This window comes from Drosophila albomicans, chromosome 3 (genome assembly GCF_009650485.2).
Source record: "Drosophila albomicans strain 15112-1751.03 chromosome 3, ASM965048v2, whole genome shotgun sequence".
Taxonomy (NCBI): domain Eukaryota; kingdom Metazoa; phylum Arthropoda; class Insecta; order Diptera; family Drosophilidae; genus Drosophila; species Drosophila albomicans.
Window position 1 is genome coordinate 19,132,958 of NC_047629.2, and position 17,019 is coordinate 19,149,976.

The 17,019-nt window shown below is 37.8% G+C and overlaps 1 protein-coding gene across 1 annotated transcript; it reads left to right on the forward strand.

Annotated features, from left to right (window-relative positions):
- The first annotated feature begins 12,020 nt into the window (after nucleotides 1-12,020).
- LOC117568644 (fibrinogen-like protein 1) lies at nucleotides 12,021-13,963 on the forward strand. The gene is made up of 3 exons (XM_034249437.2): nucleotides 12,021-12,136; nucleotides 12,206-13,404; nucleotides 13,475-13,963. The coding sequence occupies exons 1-3, from the start codon at nucleotides 12,056-12,058 to the stop codon at nucleotides 13,575-13,577; spliced, it is 1,383 nt and encodes a 460-aa protein (XP_034105328.2). The 5' UTR covers nucleotides 12,021-12,055; the 3' UTR covers nucleotides 13,578-13,963.
- Nucleotides 13,964-17,019: the final 3,056 nt, after the last annotated feature.

Sequence of the window (17,019 nt, forward strand, 5' to 3'; positions counted from 1 at the left end):
ATACTCTGTAGCTGCAACTTCTTTGGTCTGTGGGTCGGGCGGGGGCAGCAACGTCGTCAAGTTGACATTCAAAAATGCGCGCACTTCGCTCAAAAGAATTTCAAATTAGCCACTTTTGCTTAACAATTGGCACAGGGCGACAAATTAAAAACGCTGGCTCAACACACCCCACCGCCTTCGCCTTGTCTCCCCCACTCTCTAGCTCTAGTTGGGGGACGGTCCAGTGTACTTTGTGCACGAGTTCGAGTGCGACTAGATGGAAGTTCAGGTGCCCCAAACATGCAACGCAACGCGGCGACAATTTAAAGTCAAGTGGCGAGTATTGAGCAAAATAATTGCCGCGCAAAATGCACTCGAAATGCAGTTAAGTGGACTTTGGCCCTTTGCGGGCTACCTTCGATCGACCATTAGCGCCATTTACTCAAATCAACGTAGCATCGTTGGATATGGTGGAAGTAACACACATACACACACATACATAGATACAGCCATAGACACTCATATACATGTTTAGCACACTACACGGAAGTTTGAGTTGGAGCTGAAGCAGCTGCTTACGCCGCAGCTTCGCAACCAACCAACAGCTAAGTGCCACAATTTCTATAGAAAAGCGAAAACGCAAAAACCAATTGAGCAGGCGGTTTACGGTCTACGGTCTATGGTCTACGTCTAGCCAAGCTAATGGCCATTTGTGGAACAGAGCCACAGCAGATGCACATTCTAAACCAGCTGTCAACCTTTAAATGATTTTATATTATTTTTCAAATTCAATTATAATGACTTTTGATTGGAAATTAACAAATTAAAGCAGATTATAATGAGAGGTTCATAACTAAAGCTCATTAATTTCTCTCCTCTTTTCTTTTTCTTTAGCACATGACTTTAACTTTGTACTGAATTAGAAAAATATTATAGCATACTAGCTTTAATTCTATAATATTCTTAAAACTCAATTATTATCGCTCAAAATTTTGTTTTTGTAAAATGAAATGCTGTCAAGTTTACGTTTAAAATTATTAAATACTATAGATTTAAAATGTTGATGTTACATTTTTATAGAACAAGAGCAATCTTAATTATTGTCATTTAAATAGTTATTAAGAACTTTGATTTCATATTAACAATCTAAATAAATTTTAATTAAGGCTCAATAATTTCTTTGTCCTTTATGTTTGATTACAATGATGATACCTTTGATTTGTAGGCATAAAATAAAGCAATACAAAGCATAATTTGACCACCAATTTGTTATATTTCAATAATATGTAAATAAGAGTTTAATTACAAAGTATAGACACTGCGTTTTAATGAACCGAACTTAAGCACATGTAAGGGAGTTAGTTAAAACCCACTATTTAAATTCCAATAAATGTTAAGTTGTATAAAATCGAAATTTTAGTATAAATGAGCGAATTTTTATTTTGTTATTATTTTAGTTAAAATTGTTGTAAAAACGCTAATAATAAATGGTTACAAATTACATCTTTTTACTTTATGTAAAAAAGAAACTGTCTTTCAATGTTATAAAATAATACTATAGATTGCGCAATGTGTTTATTATAAATATTTACTATTTTCTATAAACAGTTTATTTGGGATTTTGTTATGTTTGGATATAAAATTAGCAATATAAATAATTTGTAATTCTATACTTCTTCAGAATTGATAAAGAAATCGTTAGTAATTACTTATACTAGTAGTTTTATTTGACTACTGTTCAGTTATAATAAATATATAGTATATAGCTGGAATGAACTTTTTACGAGCTTTTAAAATACTGTGATAGATTCTGAGAGAGACTCTTGCCTTATCGATAAACGGCAGCCAGACAGATAATCGTATTTCTTATTTATACCAAAAATTGTTGCTTTTGTCAACAGCTAAAGAAACTGGCGCGCCATCGAAAAGCCAACAGCTGCCTGCGACACCCAACAACAGCAACAGCAACAACAACAACAACAACACCAAAAAACGGTTCCCCTTGGCGTTGTGTTGCTTGTATTTGGGGCGTAAAGCAAAAGAAAAAAAAAAACAAAATTGTATAGAAAAGAAAAGAAAAACTGAAACCACATCGAATGTGCGGCAAGCCAGCAAAAAGCCAAAGCTAAAGTCAAATCGAGAGATCGATAAGCAAAAGCCGAGAAAAATGTAAATAAAGGGGCTGGATTGGTTAGCAACCGCAAAATCTCATCACGTTGCGCAAATACTGCCGCGTGCTGGGCCGGCGTTCAAGTGTAGATTAAAAAATGGCCACAAATAACTCTAGGCGCCGACAGATGTGCGGGGCGAGGGGAGGAGCAAAGGGAGGGGCGAGGTGTCGGTAGAAAGTAGGCTAGGCGTGGCAAACGATTTCGCACTTCAAAATCGATTATGTTTGCCACACCCCCCTCAAATGTGCGTGCAACTTTTGCCTGCCTCGACTCACACGTACCGTCAATCGACAATTCCTGATTGCCAATTGTGAATTTCGAATTTCAAACGTTTTACTACACGCTTGCTAGCGTGTTAAATTTTTGCATTTAAGAAGTGAATACGCTTGCTGCCTTAATTAGCTGCGGCTTCATAGATACTATTTTTGCCGTTTCATGGCAGTCAAATGAACTGTGGAACTTGCAACTGACAAGAGGCAAGTGGCACCCATATGGAAGCAAGAAATTTCAATCATTAGTCATAAGGCAAGGCGCAGAGACAGGCAGAGGGGCAGGAACAGGGGCAGACAACGTGCCGAGGGCGACAGCCCCGAAGACAACAGACGACAGCGGAATTTCTTCATTTACAGGAGCATCGTCGACGTTCCTGTCGTGTCGACATTGCTGACAGGACACCAGTAACAGCACCGAGTTGTGGTTGTGGTCGCGTTTCTGCGGATAGATTTGCCACGCTAGCAGCAACAGCAACAGCAACAGAGCAATAGCTGAGGCATCATCAAACTGCCAGCTGTTGATGTTGCCTTGTGGCAACTGCTGATGCTGCTTTGCTTTGGTTGCCGCTTTTAGGATGCTGCTACTACTGCTCCTACTGCTTCAATGTATTCCATGCAAATAATTGCAGACATTTGTGGCCAGAGTCTACGCCTGCTTATTGTTTTAATTAAGAAATTTTCGCTTGGGGTCTATTAAAATCTGCTAAAGTTGATGCTGCAGGCAGCAGTCACTGCTGGCTACTAATGCCATCGAATAAAAGAGTACAAGAATAGTGAAAAGCGGAATACGAGTAGTTGCAAGACATTCATTTTCATGCTGTCAGCACGCTTTGTGCAGCTTTGGTATGCGTCTCGTCTCCCCTCTCTTCTTCTTGGCATTTGCAACCTCGTCTCAACTCGACTCGACTCCGACTCCGACTCCGACGTCAACTTAGGCTTGCTTCAATTCGTCTTGTGGCCTCTGCTGGTTAATGAGTTATGTCAAAGGAAAACAATGTTTGTTACTTCATTTATATGCCATTATTATTTGTTGTTGCTGCTGCTGTTCTGCGCTGCGCTGCTCTGTTCTGTTCTGTTTTGCTGCTCTGTCTACCCATCTCTTGTATTTTAGTTTTTCTTTCAGCGAAGCAGCAAGAGCAACAACAAAAACAACTATCTTCCCATTATGTTGCTTGTTATTTGCTCTACTGCTTTTACTCCTCATCTCCGTCCCCGACGTAGTCCTTGTTCTTGTCCTGCTTCTGTTCGTTCGGTTTCCGCTCCTTCCTCCACACACACTCTTACTCTGTCACTAGTATTCTTTGCTCATTCTTGATGGCGAAACTTTTTTGTGCGGTTGCATTGCACCACGATTATGATTGTAGTATTTCGTCATGTCACTATTATTTGCTATTTCTCGCTTCAACTTTTACCCTCCCAAGTTTTCTTGTTTTCTCGTTTTTCTCGTTTTTTCTATTTTCGCAGTCGTTCAACTTCGTGAACATTGAATTTAATTTACGCAAAATGCATTTGAAATATATATCACCTCTTTTTTTTGTTATCTTCTATTATTCTTCATTGCTTTTATTTTTGTTTTCGTTCGTCGCAGTTCTTTTCGCCTGCAAGCATATTGCGTATACGCACAGCTGGCTAAATAGACATGACAAATTAGCTTGTAAATGAAACTAATTAGGTATACAAATATTTACCTTCCTAATAATGCTAATGAAATGTTATTCTTAATTTTAACTAGGTGAATACCGAATTGATTAATCCAAATAAAATTATGTACGATATTCATGCTGACATAATTCTATTTCTGATACAGGTTTAATGCAGTGTTTCAACGGGTTTATTCAACTGTGACAAGTGGAAATATTAACAACAGTAGAAGGAGCAGCAGCAGCAGGAGGCAACCGACAACATCAGTTAAAAGCGGCAAACGCAGTTTATCAAATTAACTGCGCTTGCTGAAACACCTTTTTTTATATAGGGATAGAGATAGGGTTATTTGCTTGTTGTGCGTGCGTCTCCTTTTTGTGTTCATGTGTTGTCTAATGATTAATTGCAATAAAACACTTGTGATCCTGCAGCATAATAAAAAAAGAAAGAACGAAAGAAAGATACAAATAACAAGAGGGGAACGAACAAATATGATAAATGACATTATGCACATTGCTCTCGAGCTCGAGCTCGAGTTGGAGCTCGACGCTGTTGTTGTGCCGGCTTTTTGGCTCTGGATCTCTCACTTAGCTGTAGCTGTCGCATAACCGCGAGCGTCTTGGTCTTGGTCTACAGCTGAAGCTGTAGCTGGAGCTGGAACTGGAGCTACAGATACTCAGTTTCCTGCATGCTTGACTGTGTATTATTTTCTTTTTTTCTTTCTTTTTTTTTGTGCTGTAGCTTGGCCAGCAGCAGTAGATACTTGCTTTTGTCTGCCATGCTTTTGGGTTTCGACTTTTCTTACAATGGGAACACGTACATTTCTCAAGCGTACGTGATGTCGAGTATTCATCAAGCATATTCGTTTGTTTGGCTGATGTTAACACTCACACTCACACACATACACACACTCACACTCTTTGGCAGTCAGCAGCCCGCGTAATGAAAACATTGTCGTATCAGTTCATAGACGAAGCCAAGGTCTCTCTGCTGGCTGTTGCCTCAAGAGTGTCTGACTGTCTTGCTGTCTGTGTGAGTTCGTATTTGTTGTTGATTATTATTTCCGGCTTGTGCGTTTCTTCTTCAACTTTTTTTTTGCCAAACTTCGGAGCCGCACTCCATTGCTCTCAAGCACAACTCTCGGCAATTAAAGTTCTCACATCGAAAACTCAAATTAGTGCTATTTGAGAGCAGTTAAATGAGGTTGCAAAAAAAGCAAACAGTTGAGATTTTAGCAAACTGAAATGTTCGTTTATTTTCCTTTGTATTGTGTAAAGCTTACTACATAGAATTTTATTTAAATTCAGTTAAAGAACTATGAATTTAAGCATCATTTTTCCACGTAGTCAATAACAGTTGACTTTCAGTTAACAGAAAATGTTATTTATAGCACTAACACAACTGTTATACGCGCAACAGTTTATGGCAACTGAGAGAGCGCTACGAAACTTCTCTTATACTGGACTCTCTTGACGCTTCGCTCTCTCATTTTCGATGTTAAGTAAAAGGAATTATTTCGAAGTCATATCGTAATTCGTTAATTTCTTTGTTCACGACCACGCTGAGCACCACTCGAATGTGGTGTCATTTATCTTGTTTAAACATAACAGAACATATCGAAAGCAATTGTGCAATTTGGGCAGCAATATTCTTTCAATTAGAGGTGTTTTATTTACCAAGCAATTGCAAATATTGTAGCATACGCTGAGGCGCCTCTTTTAATGGCCGCCATTTTGTTGGAGTTCTGCTGGCGGTTAACAGTTTCTTTGTTAGACCAGGCAACACAACAAAAAAAAAAAAACAGAGGAGAAATAAAAATCTTAGCCAATCTGATGTCAAAGGGGGAAGATAGTGAAAATTATAATTTATATTATGCGATATACTTAGACTGAAACCCACACACAAAATGCTGTTTGAGCTTGTGCAAATATGCAGATTGAATTCTTTGGCAAACTAATGAAATTGTGTGTCTTTGTGTCTGTCTCTTTTCGTGTCATTAGCATGCATGCCTGCATTGTCGCTTCACCAGCAGAGTGTGTGAGTGTGAGTTTGAATACTAGACTATATGGATATGAGCACTACTAAGTAGTATGTGAGTATCTGGGTATCTGAGTATCTGAGTGTGTGTTGGTCATGCACATACATAATTCGAGAGTGTTTCTGGCTAATGTGTCCTTAATAGCGACATCATCGCTGCTCGCGCGTTTTGCGCCATGAGAGAGTTACAAATGGAATTAAGTGTGCTAAAAACCGGAAGCCTGTGAAATAAAAAATTAGTTGAAGCTCTGTGTAAAAGTGCAAAGAAATTAACGCTGGCTCGCTGGCTGACGGCTCTTTCACGCTATGATCCCCCAGCCTTATCCCATTACAGTCCAGTCGCCTTCCATCCTTATTTGCACTTTGTAATATGCAAATTTGGTCTGTTCGCCCAGATAGCACTGTCTCGTTGTCGTTGTCGCTCTCGTAGTATTTGCCCATTTCCCATTCGCCATTTTCCCAATGTGCGCGATGTCCTGTCGAGCGACATTAAAGATTTTCGGTCAACACAAAAATCTTTTAATTTAAAACTCGTCACTGCTATTTATTTTGTGTGCAACTCACACATATATCTCATAGTCGGTCATTACAGCAGCGGCAGCAACACTGTGGCTTATTTTGTTCTACGCATATTCACACGCTCATGCACACACATTCGTGAATACATTCATCTGGCTGACAGATTTTATTGCCCACACGCACACAAGCCACAAACTGACTTTAGTGAAATTTACAAGCTGTCAATAATTTATTCGCCGTCAAAACTCTAAAGCAAAAGTGCTGTAAATTGGCAGTAGCTGCTGTCTAGGTGTTTGTTGCTTTTGCTGTTGCCGCAGCAGCTGCTACTCTATATATGTGTATGTGTGTGCTGAGGCGGTGTGTAGTTAGCGGTAACGGTAATTGTAGCGGCATCAATTTCATGTACATAAATATTCATATGCGGCGTTTTATCAGTCGACGAAAGGTTTGCTGGCTATAGAAGACAATTCGCCTCGTGCCTAGAAAGTGGGCGTGGCAGCCATGGTTGCGGAAACATTTTTGCATCTTTGCCGTCGAGCTCAGGCCTTGCGTGTGTTAATTTGACGGCACAGGATTTATTTAATTTTCGGTTTTAGGCAGCAGACAAAAGGAGGCGTCTCTGCAAATCTTGAGCCTAGGCAACGGCAACATGACTTGACTGTGTCTTTGCTGTATATGTATGTATGTGTATGTGTGTATTTGTGTGTGTGTGTTTGTGTGTCTGCGGCCAATTTATTAAAATTAATTAGCTGCTGTTACTGTTGCTGTTGCTCTGTTTGCGTGTGGTTTGCCAGCCACAAGTAATATGCACTTTTTGTTTTCTTTTCTATGGGGAAATCAAATTGAGCAGGTTGGGATTATGAGCAGATGTTCCGTTCACCATCGATATAAGACTATGCGAAACAAGTCTGTATTATCACAATATTTTTTTCACAATAAAGCATAAATTCTTGACAATTTGATAAATGTTTACAATACATGCTTATACAAATGAATTTGTTTACCCTCGAATTTGTATGATTAATAAGAAGCTAATTCTGTTTAGAAATTGCATGATTTTCTGTTAATTTCACGAGTAATATTTTTAACCACAATTTAAATAAAACAATTCATTTTCTACCCAGCTCAACATGAATCAACAATACTTAACTATTAATGCACTGACTCTAGTCATTAATAATTAATATGACATGAGTTATTATTATATCCAGTCCTTTGAGCCTTATTTTGACTAGGACAGATAAATGCATGACGAAGATACCCGCTATTCATTTTGAATAAAGGCAAAACTAAGCGGTATTATTCTTAAAATCAATATACCGCAAAATACTTAAACCTACCAAAGACTTTATATGGTATATTTATGTATTACTACATTCAAAATATAGCATTGAGTATAAAATATATCAGATTATCAGTCAAAGCAACTAAGACTCTAAGTAAGACAATTTTTCCCCTACAAATGAATTTCTTAAATAACTTCTACAATTATTATCTCACCAATTACCTAATACTGTGGTTGTATTTATGCTTATTATGCTTTTTATTCGATTTTTTTTTAAAGAAATTTGATCAGCGTCCAAAGATTATAAGTGCTGTTTAAAAAATTATAATTCTTTATCTTATAGCCTCTGAGATATACATACGTGTATATACGGACATATATCGGTTCGGTTGTTGACGCTGATTGAGAATATATATATTCTTTTTAGGGTCGGAGATGGCTTCTTCTGCGTATTACAAACATTATCTGCACGCACAAAGTTATAATACCCTTCCACCCTATCGATATTTCCTTTTTAGTTTTCTAAATAGGCTTAAAGATTTGTTAATTTCAAAACTTCTGTTTGGTTTCTGTTTATGTTAACGTTAATAAACAGATAAATTTTACGTTTCCTATAAAATTGTTCAAAGCTTGCTCAGTGACTTAGAATGATAATTATTTTGCGCAAATGTGTTGATATATACTACATAAAGGAAACTGTGAGCTTGTTGCGTACTCAATACTTGTGGCGAGGCTAAAATCCGATATCAACTGACCAGTGGCCCCAAAGGTTGCAACGGCATTTGTTTAAGTAATTTGCCCAAAATTGTGGCACAAAATGCTGTACACCAAAAGGACAAACACACACACACATAGAGACAGGAGAGAGTGTCATGTTTGGAGGCAACGACATGATGAAGACAGGCAAGAGGGGGGCAAGCCTGGTGGGGGCAAGCAGGACACAACTTGGCAGCCATGTTGTTGCTTGCAGCACAAAATACTTGAACACTGTGCAAAACAACCAGAGAGCCAGAGCAAGGAGCCAACTGGGACGATGCGGAGAGTGTAGAAGGAGAGAGAGCAGAAGGACAACACGCAACAGTATCTGATTCTGCTTTTGCTACTGTGTTTGTTTCGATGTCCCAAAAGCAGCAAAGGTCATTTATGCTTGGCCATTAGCTGTCGTTGTAGTAGTGCCATAGAAGTACAGTATGTGTTCCGTTGTGTTCTGTTCTGTTCTGTTGTCCGATGTGACCAAAAAACTTTATTGGCTGTTCAAAATAATTACAATAGTTTACTTCATAGAAAAAAGTACAAGGTGCTGTTCGCTGTCGCTGTCGCTGTTGTTGTTGTTGTTGTTGTTGGTTATATGAGCTGTCTGAGGGTCTCGATGATTCTGATGTGCTCTAAACATAAACATAATTTCTATAATGCATTAGAAGGTGCCATTTGCCATGTTTGATTTTAATTTGCTTTGATGTGCTGACAGCGACAGACCGTTAAAAAAAGGTGAAGTGTATTCAGGTGATACTCGAATTCTTACACACCTTCAGAGAGGATGCCAATGCCGACAACAACGAGAACGACGACAACGGCGACGCATTGCTGTAATTACAAAAGTTTTTTAATAAATAGACAAAACACACAGGCAGGGGAAAGAAAGTTTTGACCAGGCCAACAATGACAAGGAGATGCTGTTACGACGACTGTCTTCTTCGCTTCGGCTGTTGAGCTGTCAGTTTGATTTGTCAAGTAATTGAAGATGTTTTTGAACGTTGAATTGACATTTGTCTCGGCCAGGAAGCTAACTGAAATGGAAGAAGAGTGCCTCATTCTTTTTCTTTTGTATTTGTATTTTTATTTTTGTAATGTAACCGATCAAGTTAAGCCAGCTTGTCCATTTGGTTGATGAATTAAAAGTGCTGCCTAACTCAAACTCCGCGCTTTAAACTTTAGTTTGTGTTATTGTTAATGTGCTCTTGTTGTTTGTGTTTGTGTTTGTTGTCTTGCTGTCTGTCGTTAATAAAAATAATGCCTTCGGAATACTTTTGTCCATGGCAGCTGCGTTTGCATGTCAAATGGCTGTGGCTATGGGTGTGGGTGGAGACGACGCATAGTCTGTCTGCTTCTGCCATTTGTCAAGCGTCAGTGCTCATGAGCTGTTATTATTATTAGCTGCAATTGCAACGCTGCTTCTGCTGCTGCTGCGACTGCTGTTGATGATGATGGGAATGCCGTGACGTCAGCTTAAATGCACAACACGCCTCTAGAGCTGCTGCTGCTGCTGCTGCTCCGGGCTGTGCCTGCTTTTGATGCTGCCTTCTGCCTGCCATTGGCATCCTTTGCTGGCTACTGCAACTGCTTGGCTGCCAGCATAATTGTGTGTATTTTTTGTGAAAAATTTCACATCATTTTTTATGCAGCGCTTTGCATTTTCTATTACTTCATTATACTGGGGGGCCAGCGCAAACAAAATGCACTGCACCAGCAGCAGCAGCAGCAGCAACTGCAGCTGCTTTGATACGAGTTTGTTGTATGCACGAGTATGCATGAGCCAAGGGAGTTCTATTGCCGTGCAGTTTAATTTCATCACGCAGATATGCAGCACACTATTTGCAGTTCTAATTTAAATTGCTTTTGAAAAATGGAGAATGCCAAGCATGAAAAGTCTACTTAAAGTGTTACCTCTAAGGACTGACTGATGAAAGCAAAAGGTTCAATAATTGCTAGTAAATTAAACAGGCCATAGATTTCTTATGTAGTTAAATATGCTTTTTATTAATAAAATACTATATACCATTACCATTATACCATATATATTCCAAATAAATATAAAAATTGGAAAATACTTAAAGTATTTAGACGTTCCTTAAAGTAACTTTTATTTAGAAAGTTGAATGTAAAAAGTCAAGGCGTTTATTACTAGTATAATTGATATACCAAGTACACAGTTTATTAAATTTTTTTAAAATAAAATATATTAAATAAAAAAATAATGTCATAATTAAAAATTCTACCATAAGTTTTAAAGTTTAAACGTTCAAGGTCTAAAGAGATGGAAATAAGGAAGATTTCTTCAAATATACCACATTCATAAATGCTTAGAAAAAACGAAAAATGTCAAGTGTAAATAGAAAATTTAATTAGATTCTAGCCTTTCAGCTTTAGATTGATATGTTTAGAGTCTAAACCTAAATAGAATAAAGTAAAAGACGCTCAAACCGATAGTTGTCAAAATTAATATATCAAGTATACGTTCGTATATATAGTATAAAATTATTCGTTATAAAAAATAGTATTTTTATACCCGTAGAAAGATATTATATGTATGTAACAGGTAGAAGGACCGCATAAAGTATATATATATATATATATATATATATATATATATATATATATATATATATATATTCTTGATCAGCGTCAACAGCCGAGACGATCTAGCCATGTCCGTCTGACCGTCAGTCCGTATGAAACACTGGATCTCAGAGAGCACTCGACTGTAGCTTTCTTACTTGTTGTAGCTTAGGGTTGTAAGGGAATGAAGGAACTATAATATATAATAAACGTTTACTTAAACTTAAAAATTTACACACAAAAATAAACTGAAATATAAAATACATTTATGGGGGTATTTTTCAAACCAACAATATCAAAATTCTTTAAATTAAATAAAAATTTGTGAATGTGTTTTATGTGACCTCTAAACTAAGCGTCCGCATAGCAAAGATAAGCCAGACAATCGCTCTCACTCAATGAAGAACATACAGACGGGGGCTGTACTCATCAGTAGATGCCAATGAGAAGAGACAGAGCCTCTGTGACATCAATATATTATATCATCTTCAAAATAATGTTTTTATGGTGCAACTTCTTAGAGTATTTTTGCACTGCAGTGTTTTAACCCTGCATTTTTTTCTTCTAGTTGTTTGTCTTTATTTTAAATTTCGAATCCACTTCGCATTTTCTGCTTCCACTATCAAGAATTATAGTTGACATTGTCAGTTCTCTCGGTACGAATAGAGATTCAATTTGCTATCACCTTCTCTCCCGCTATCAATTTTTAATCTGAACCCACATCCGTTCTACACGTATTAGCTTTTAAATCTGCCAGCAACTCAATGCTTTTAGTTTCACATTCATCTTTTTCGCGTACAGTCGAAGCTTTCAAAATGGGCACAATAAAAATTAAATCAGTCTTCTTACTAACAGTTTTTAAAATGTTTTTGGTGGCCACAGCTATTGGTGAGAAGGTGAGAACAATTCCATAAAGCAGCGTAGTACAGTGAGTGCTAATAATATTTACATCTTTTTCTTATCAGACATGTGAATTCGATCAAAAAATGGAAGAACAGTGCCGCATTCAAAGTTATAAAACTATGGAACCTTTGCTTGACTATTTTAGACAGGTTAGAAATGGGTTACAATACAAAGAGATTAGGGAAAATAAGTTAAATGAGTTAAATGAATTAAATTCTGATCTTATGGAAAAGTATCACGAAATTGTAAAAATTCATGAAAAATTCATGAAGGAGGCAGCTCTATTAGATGAGTATAAAAACAAAGTACTTAAAGGGGAAAACGATTTGCAATCGTGTCAAATTAAAGTTGATAAATTAGAATCTAAGATTAATTCAAAACAAAATATTATTAAATTAGAAGGACAATTATCAGATCAATCCCCCAACTTAGAAAATTGTCAAGTTCAATTAAAATATTTCAATTCTAGGTTAATTGAGAAAGATGAAATTATAAAGAGATTTAGTGAGGATATTCAAAATAACACAGAACATCAGAAAACACTTGAGTTGAAATTAGAGAAGAGTAAATCTGAATTAATAAAGCAAGAGATAGATATTCAGTTATGCCGATCTGAAATTGATACATTGAGCATGACGTCAGAAAATATCAGAGAAGAGCAGAAAATAATTGAATCGCAATTAAAAGATAATCAAAGAAAGCTAATTGATAAGGTTATAGAAAATCAGTTATGTCAATCTGAAATTGAAATATTAAGTCCCACAACTTGCATCCCTTTCGGAGATTATCCAGGAGTTCATCGACTCAATGTTTCTGGCGTAGGTTTATTCGATGTTTTGTGCGATAGTCAGTTAGCTGGACCTGGATGGATTGTAATACAACAACGAGTTGGGGGAAATGAGAGCTTCAATAGGGATTGGGCAACGTATCGCAAAGGTTTCGGTGCATTGGATAGTGACTTCTTCCTTGGCCTAGAGAAAATACATCGTATCACAAGTTTGGAGCGTCACGAACTTTATATACATTTGGTTGCTGTGAATGGAAGTACCTACAACGCTCGATATGACGACTTTAAAATATCTGATGAGGACAATGGATACGTACTGAGTTTGGGTAAATTCAAAGGAACTATTATTCGGGATGCGATGAGAGACGGCGAAAACATGAAATTCACAACATTCGATCGCGACAACGACATTAAAGATGGTGGTAATTGCGCAGTTAAATACAATGGCTGGTGGCACTCGAAATGTTATGATTGGTAAATATTAAAAACTGTTATTTCCGATGGAATACACATACTTATTGATTTTTGTTTTTTTCTTATGCAGTAATTTAAATGCACCATATGGGCCGGATCTTATTTGGCACAATGAAAATATATTGAAAGAAGCTAAGATGCTAATTCGCCCCAATGAAGCGATGAAGAAGTGATGAAGAGCTGTAATTCCGATATTTGACTCAATTATGTAATCATTATATAATTGGTGCATTACTATTAATGAAGACGGACATGGCTAGATCCTCTCGGCTGTTGACGCTGATAAATAATACATATATAACACTTTATAGGGTCGGAGATGCCTCTTTCTACCTGTTACATACATTTTCTGCCGGCACAAAGTTATAATACCTATTGGTAGCGGGTATTCACTTAAGTGAATAAAAGCAAAACTGTGAGGTAATATTTCAAAATATACCAAATTAATATACCACAAAAAATTTAAAATATACCAAAATTAAATTAAAACATACGTATACGTAACATAACACAAAAATACAATTGGTTGCGAATAAAATTACATTAAAGTATGCGTATAGTGAGCCCATAAACAGACAATGATTGATGTCAAGCGAGTGTGTGCGGCTCTTATTTATATATTTCGAGTGTATGTCTGAGCGAGATATAATGGGAAATGTGAGAACAAAAAGAGCGCGAGAGCAAGTGGCGGAGGGATATGCATTCCTTTTGCAATTGAAACTCGTCATTTGCCAGTTAATTTCAAACGCAAACAACAACAACAACAAATTGTTTTGTGGGGGAGACGCTACAAAAGTTTCATTGCGCTGGAGCAGCAACAACAGCAACAGCGGCAACGGCAGCGTTTTAAAATTTCATAATTCATGAGTGGCACATCCCAGTCTCCCAGTCATTTTTACCCCTAAAGTATTGTTGCTGACGTTTGTTTGGAACACACACAAAAAAGTGCGCATAACTTTTTTCGATTTTTTGTCGTAATTTTTTTTGTTGCCTGGGAAGTAAGCAAAAAATACTTACTAAAAACAAAAAAAAATGTTGAATCTCTGTTTTGCTCTGCGTTTCTAATGCCGCAAAGAGTTTATAGTTTCGAATGGCTTTCCAGTGGCACACACAACACATGTAAGTGGGAGAATCACTTCTATTCCTAGTTGTGTGTATGTATATGTGTGTGTGTGTGTATGTGTGTGTGGTTCCCTTGCACTGCTTTGTAGGCGTTAAAGTTGCTGCTTCTATGCTGAAAGTTAAAGCAAAAACTTTTGTTTTATGGTCTTTTATATGCGCTGTCAAAACTCCAGCAAAGCTCGCCCCCCATTCACGCGCAGAGATAAATAGTCTACATGAGCGTCCAAATAGTCGCCAATGTAAGGCTTATACCACCCCCCTCTCTGCCCACCACTCTCCCCTCTCATCCATTTGGCGGCTGTTTTGGCCAACGCCGATCTAGCCACCCGCCAACATGAGCGAAAGTTTTACCACCAAAGTTATGAGTTATGTGTGAAAGTGCCAACTTTACACGCTGTCACACAATTTGCGCAATTTCTTTTGCAATTTCGCGTCGACCCAGCGCACTCGGTAGACAAACAGACAGACAAACAGACAGATAGACAGAGAGACTGCAGGACAGAATAGATAGTCAGTGCCAGACAGTGACACATTCCCAGCACAGCTTTCTTAAAGTGTGTACAAAATTTATTAGAATTAATTTTTTCTTTTTTTTGCGTTCACTTTGCCAAAAACTAATTGACGGGAAAAGCGGCCACAGTTCGCTTTCAATATTTAAACCTTCCAGCGAGCGACGTTGTAAATTGTGAGCTGAATAAAAAAAGTGAGAGAAAAGGGAAAATCAGTCGTTGACCAGCAGCGCTGACATGCTGTTAAGTACTTAACTCTTAGAGCAAACAGCAAAGGCAAAAGTAACAACAGCATCAACAACAGCAGCAACAAAATCGAGAGCAGTGAAACATTTTCCGCTACAGCAAACAGAAGCTGAAAATCAAGGGTGTCAGGTTGAAACTTGGCGCAATAAAAGCTACTAACCAAAAATAGAACCAATTGAAAAGTGTCAATGTTTCGATTGCGATGACTCCATCCATTCCACTCGGGGCTTTTCGGGGACACAAATCTGCATAAATCGATAAACGTTGCGAGAATTTAAATTGAATTTTTCGGGGATTTCGTAGATTACAAATTTCTTAAAAGTCTGTTAATTGTCTGTTGGCAAACTTGTAATTGTCGCTATTAATATCCTATTGATGTTGCAGCCCTAGCAAAATTCAATGGCCCAGACAAGGACGGGACACTGTCTGTGTGTGCGTGTGTGTGTGTGTGTGTGTGGGTTTGTTTGTGGTTGTTGGTTGTCTCCACGCTGTTGGCGTTTTTAATACTGCACGCTTTGTCGTGTTTGACATTATAATCGCCTTAAATTTTGTGTTGAGGTGCGCAGATGGCCCAAGCGTCCGTCCCTCTCTCTCTCCCACTCTCCTGTCCCTGCTGTCATCCACATTTTACATGCAACGGCTCCGTCACAGTTCGCTCTGCCTCCGTTTCGCTCCTTCTCTTTGTTCAGCTGGACAACTTTATGTTGTGCAGCGGTCCACAAGTAAAATTTCCGTTTGAATTACTTTCTAATTCTATAATGAATTGCTTTTGTCGGCTAACGAACAAAAATTTACGTTGAGGCAATGTTTGGCGTTGTTGGCATCAAAAGTTACGTATACGTAACGTAGCGTAGTGCATTGCCAAAACGGACACTCGCTAAGTCTAAGAATATATAGTACTATATTCCAGGGGCTGTTTATCTGTGTTTGTTATATCAACAACAACAACAGCAACAAATATACAAAGTTTCATAATCACAATTTTTTTTTTCGTTCGCTCTTTTGTTTTTGTTTCTTGCTTCTTATTCCGTTAGATTTTTATCATTGTTGTTGCTGGAATAATTGGGCATCTTTCAACGGTGCTGGGCTATTTTTGTGGCACCGTAACCGACCACTCAGACACTTATTTATTATACTCCTCGCATTGTATTTGTCGCATTTTGTGTTCTAGTTGGTCGACGCTACAGTTGTTGTTGTTGTTGCTTTTGTTGCTGCTGTCCTGCCGCGCCAAGCCACTAAGTTTGTTTAAGCAGCTGTGGTCCAGCTGTCGAAATCCCCTGCATAAATTGCCGGATTAGTATTGTTAACCGAAAGTTTTGTTTTGCATTTTAAAAAGGTGGCCCTTCTCAAAGCAGCAGCAGCAACAGCAACAACACCAACAACAGAATACAGCATATGGCAAATAAAGTTGGCAATTTACATAGTTAGATTAAGAGATGAAAAGGAGGAGTCATCATATATTGATGATGCCCAACTATCGTTATAATTCAGCTCAAAATGTTGTCCTTTTTTTTGGTTTTTGTTTTGTTGCTGGTATTACATGCTCGACTGGACAGTCTTTAAGAGGGAACTGGAGTTGCTGATCAAATTATAAACTAAAGTATCTGAAGATTGTCGATTTGTTGACTGGACCGCGGGGCTTTGACAGCATGCGATATGGTAAATAATATATTTGTATATGTGTGTGCAGTGAGTGTTTTTATAACTTTTTGATTGCTATTTGCTGCTGCTGCCACTG

Excerpts from the sequence above, each read along its gene's own strand:
- LOC117568644 (XM_034249437.2), top strand. The coding sequence starts at position 12,056 with ATGGGCACAATAAAAATTAAATCAGTCTTCTTACTAACAGTTTTTAAA. Across the intron at positions 12,137-12,205 it reads CCACAGCTATTGGTGAGAAG|ACATGTGAATTCGATCAAAA; the intron begins GTGAGAACAATT and ends TTTTCTTATCAG. Across the intron at positions 13,405-13,474 it reads CACTCGAAATGTTATGATTG|TAATTTAAATGCACCATATG; the intron begins GTAAATATTAAA and ends TTTCTTATGCAG.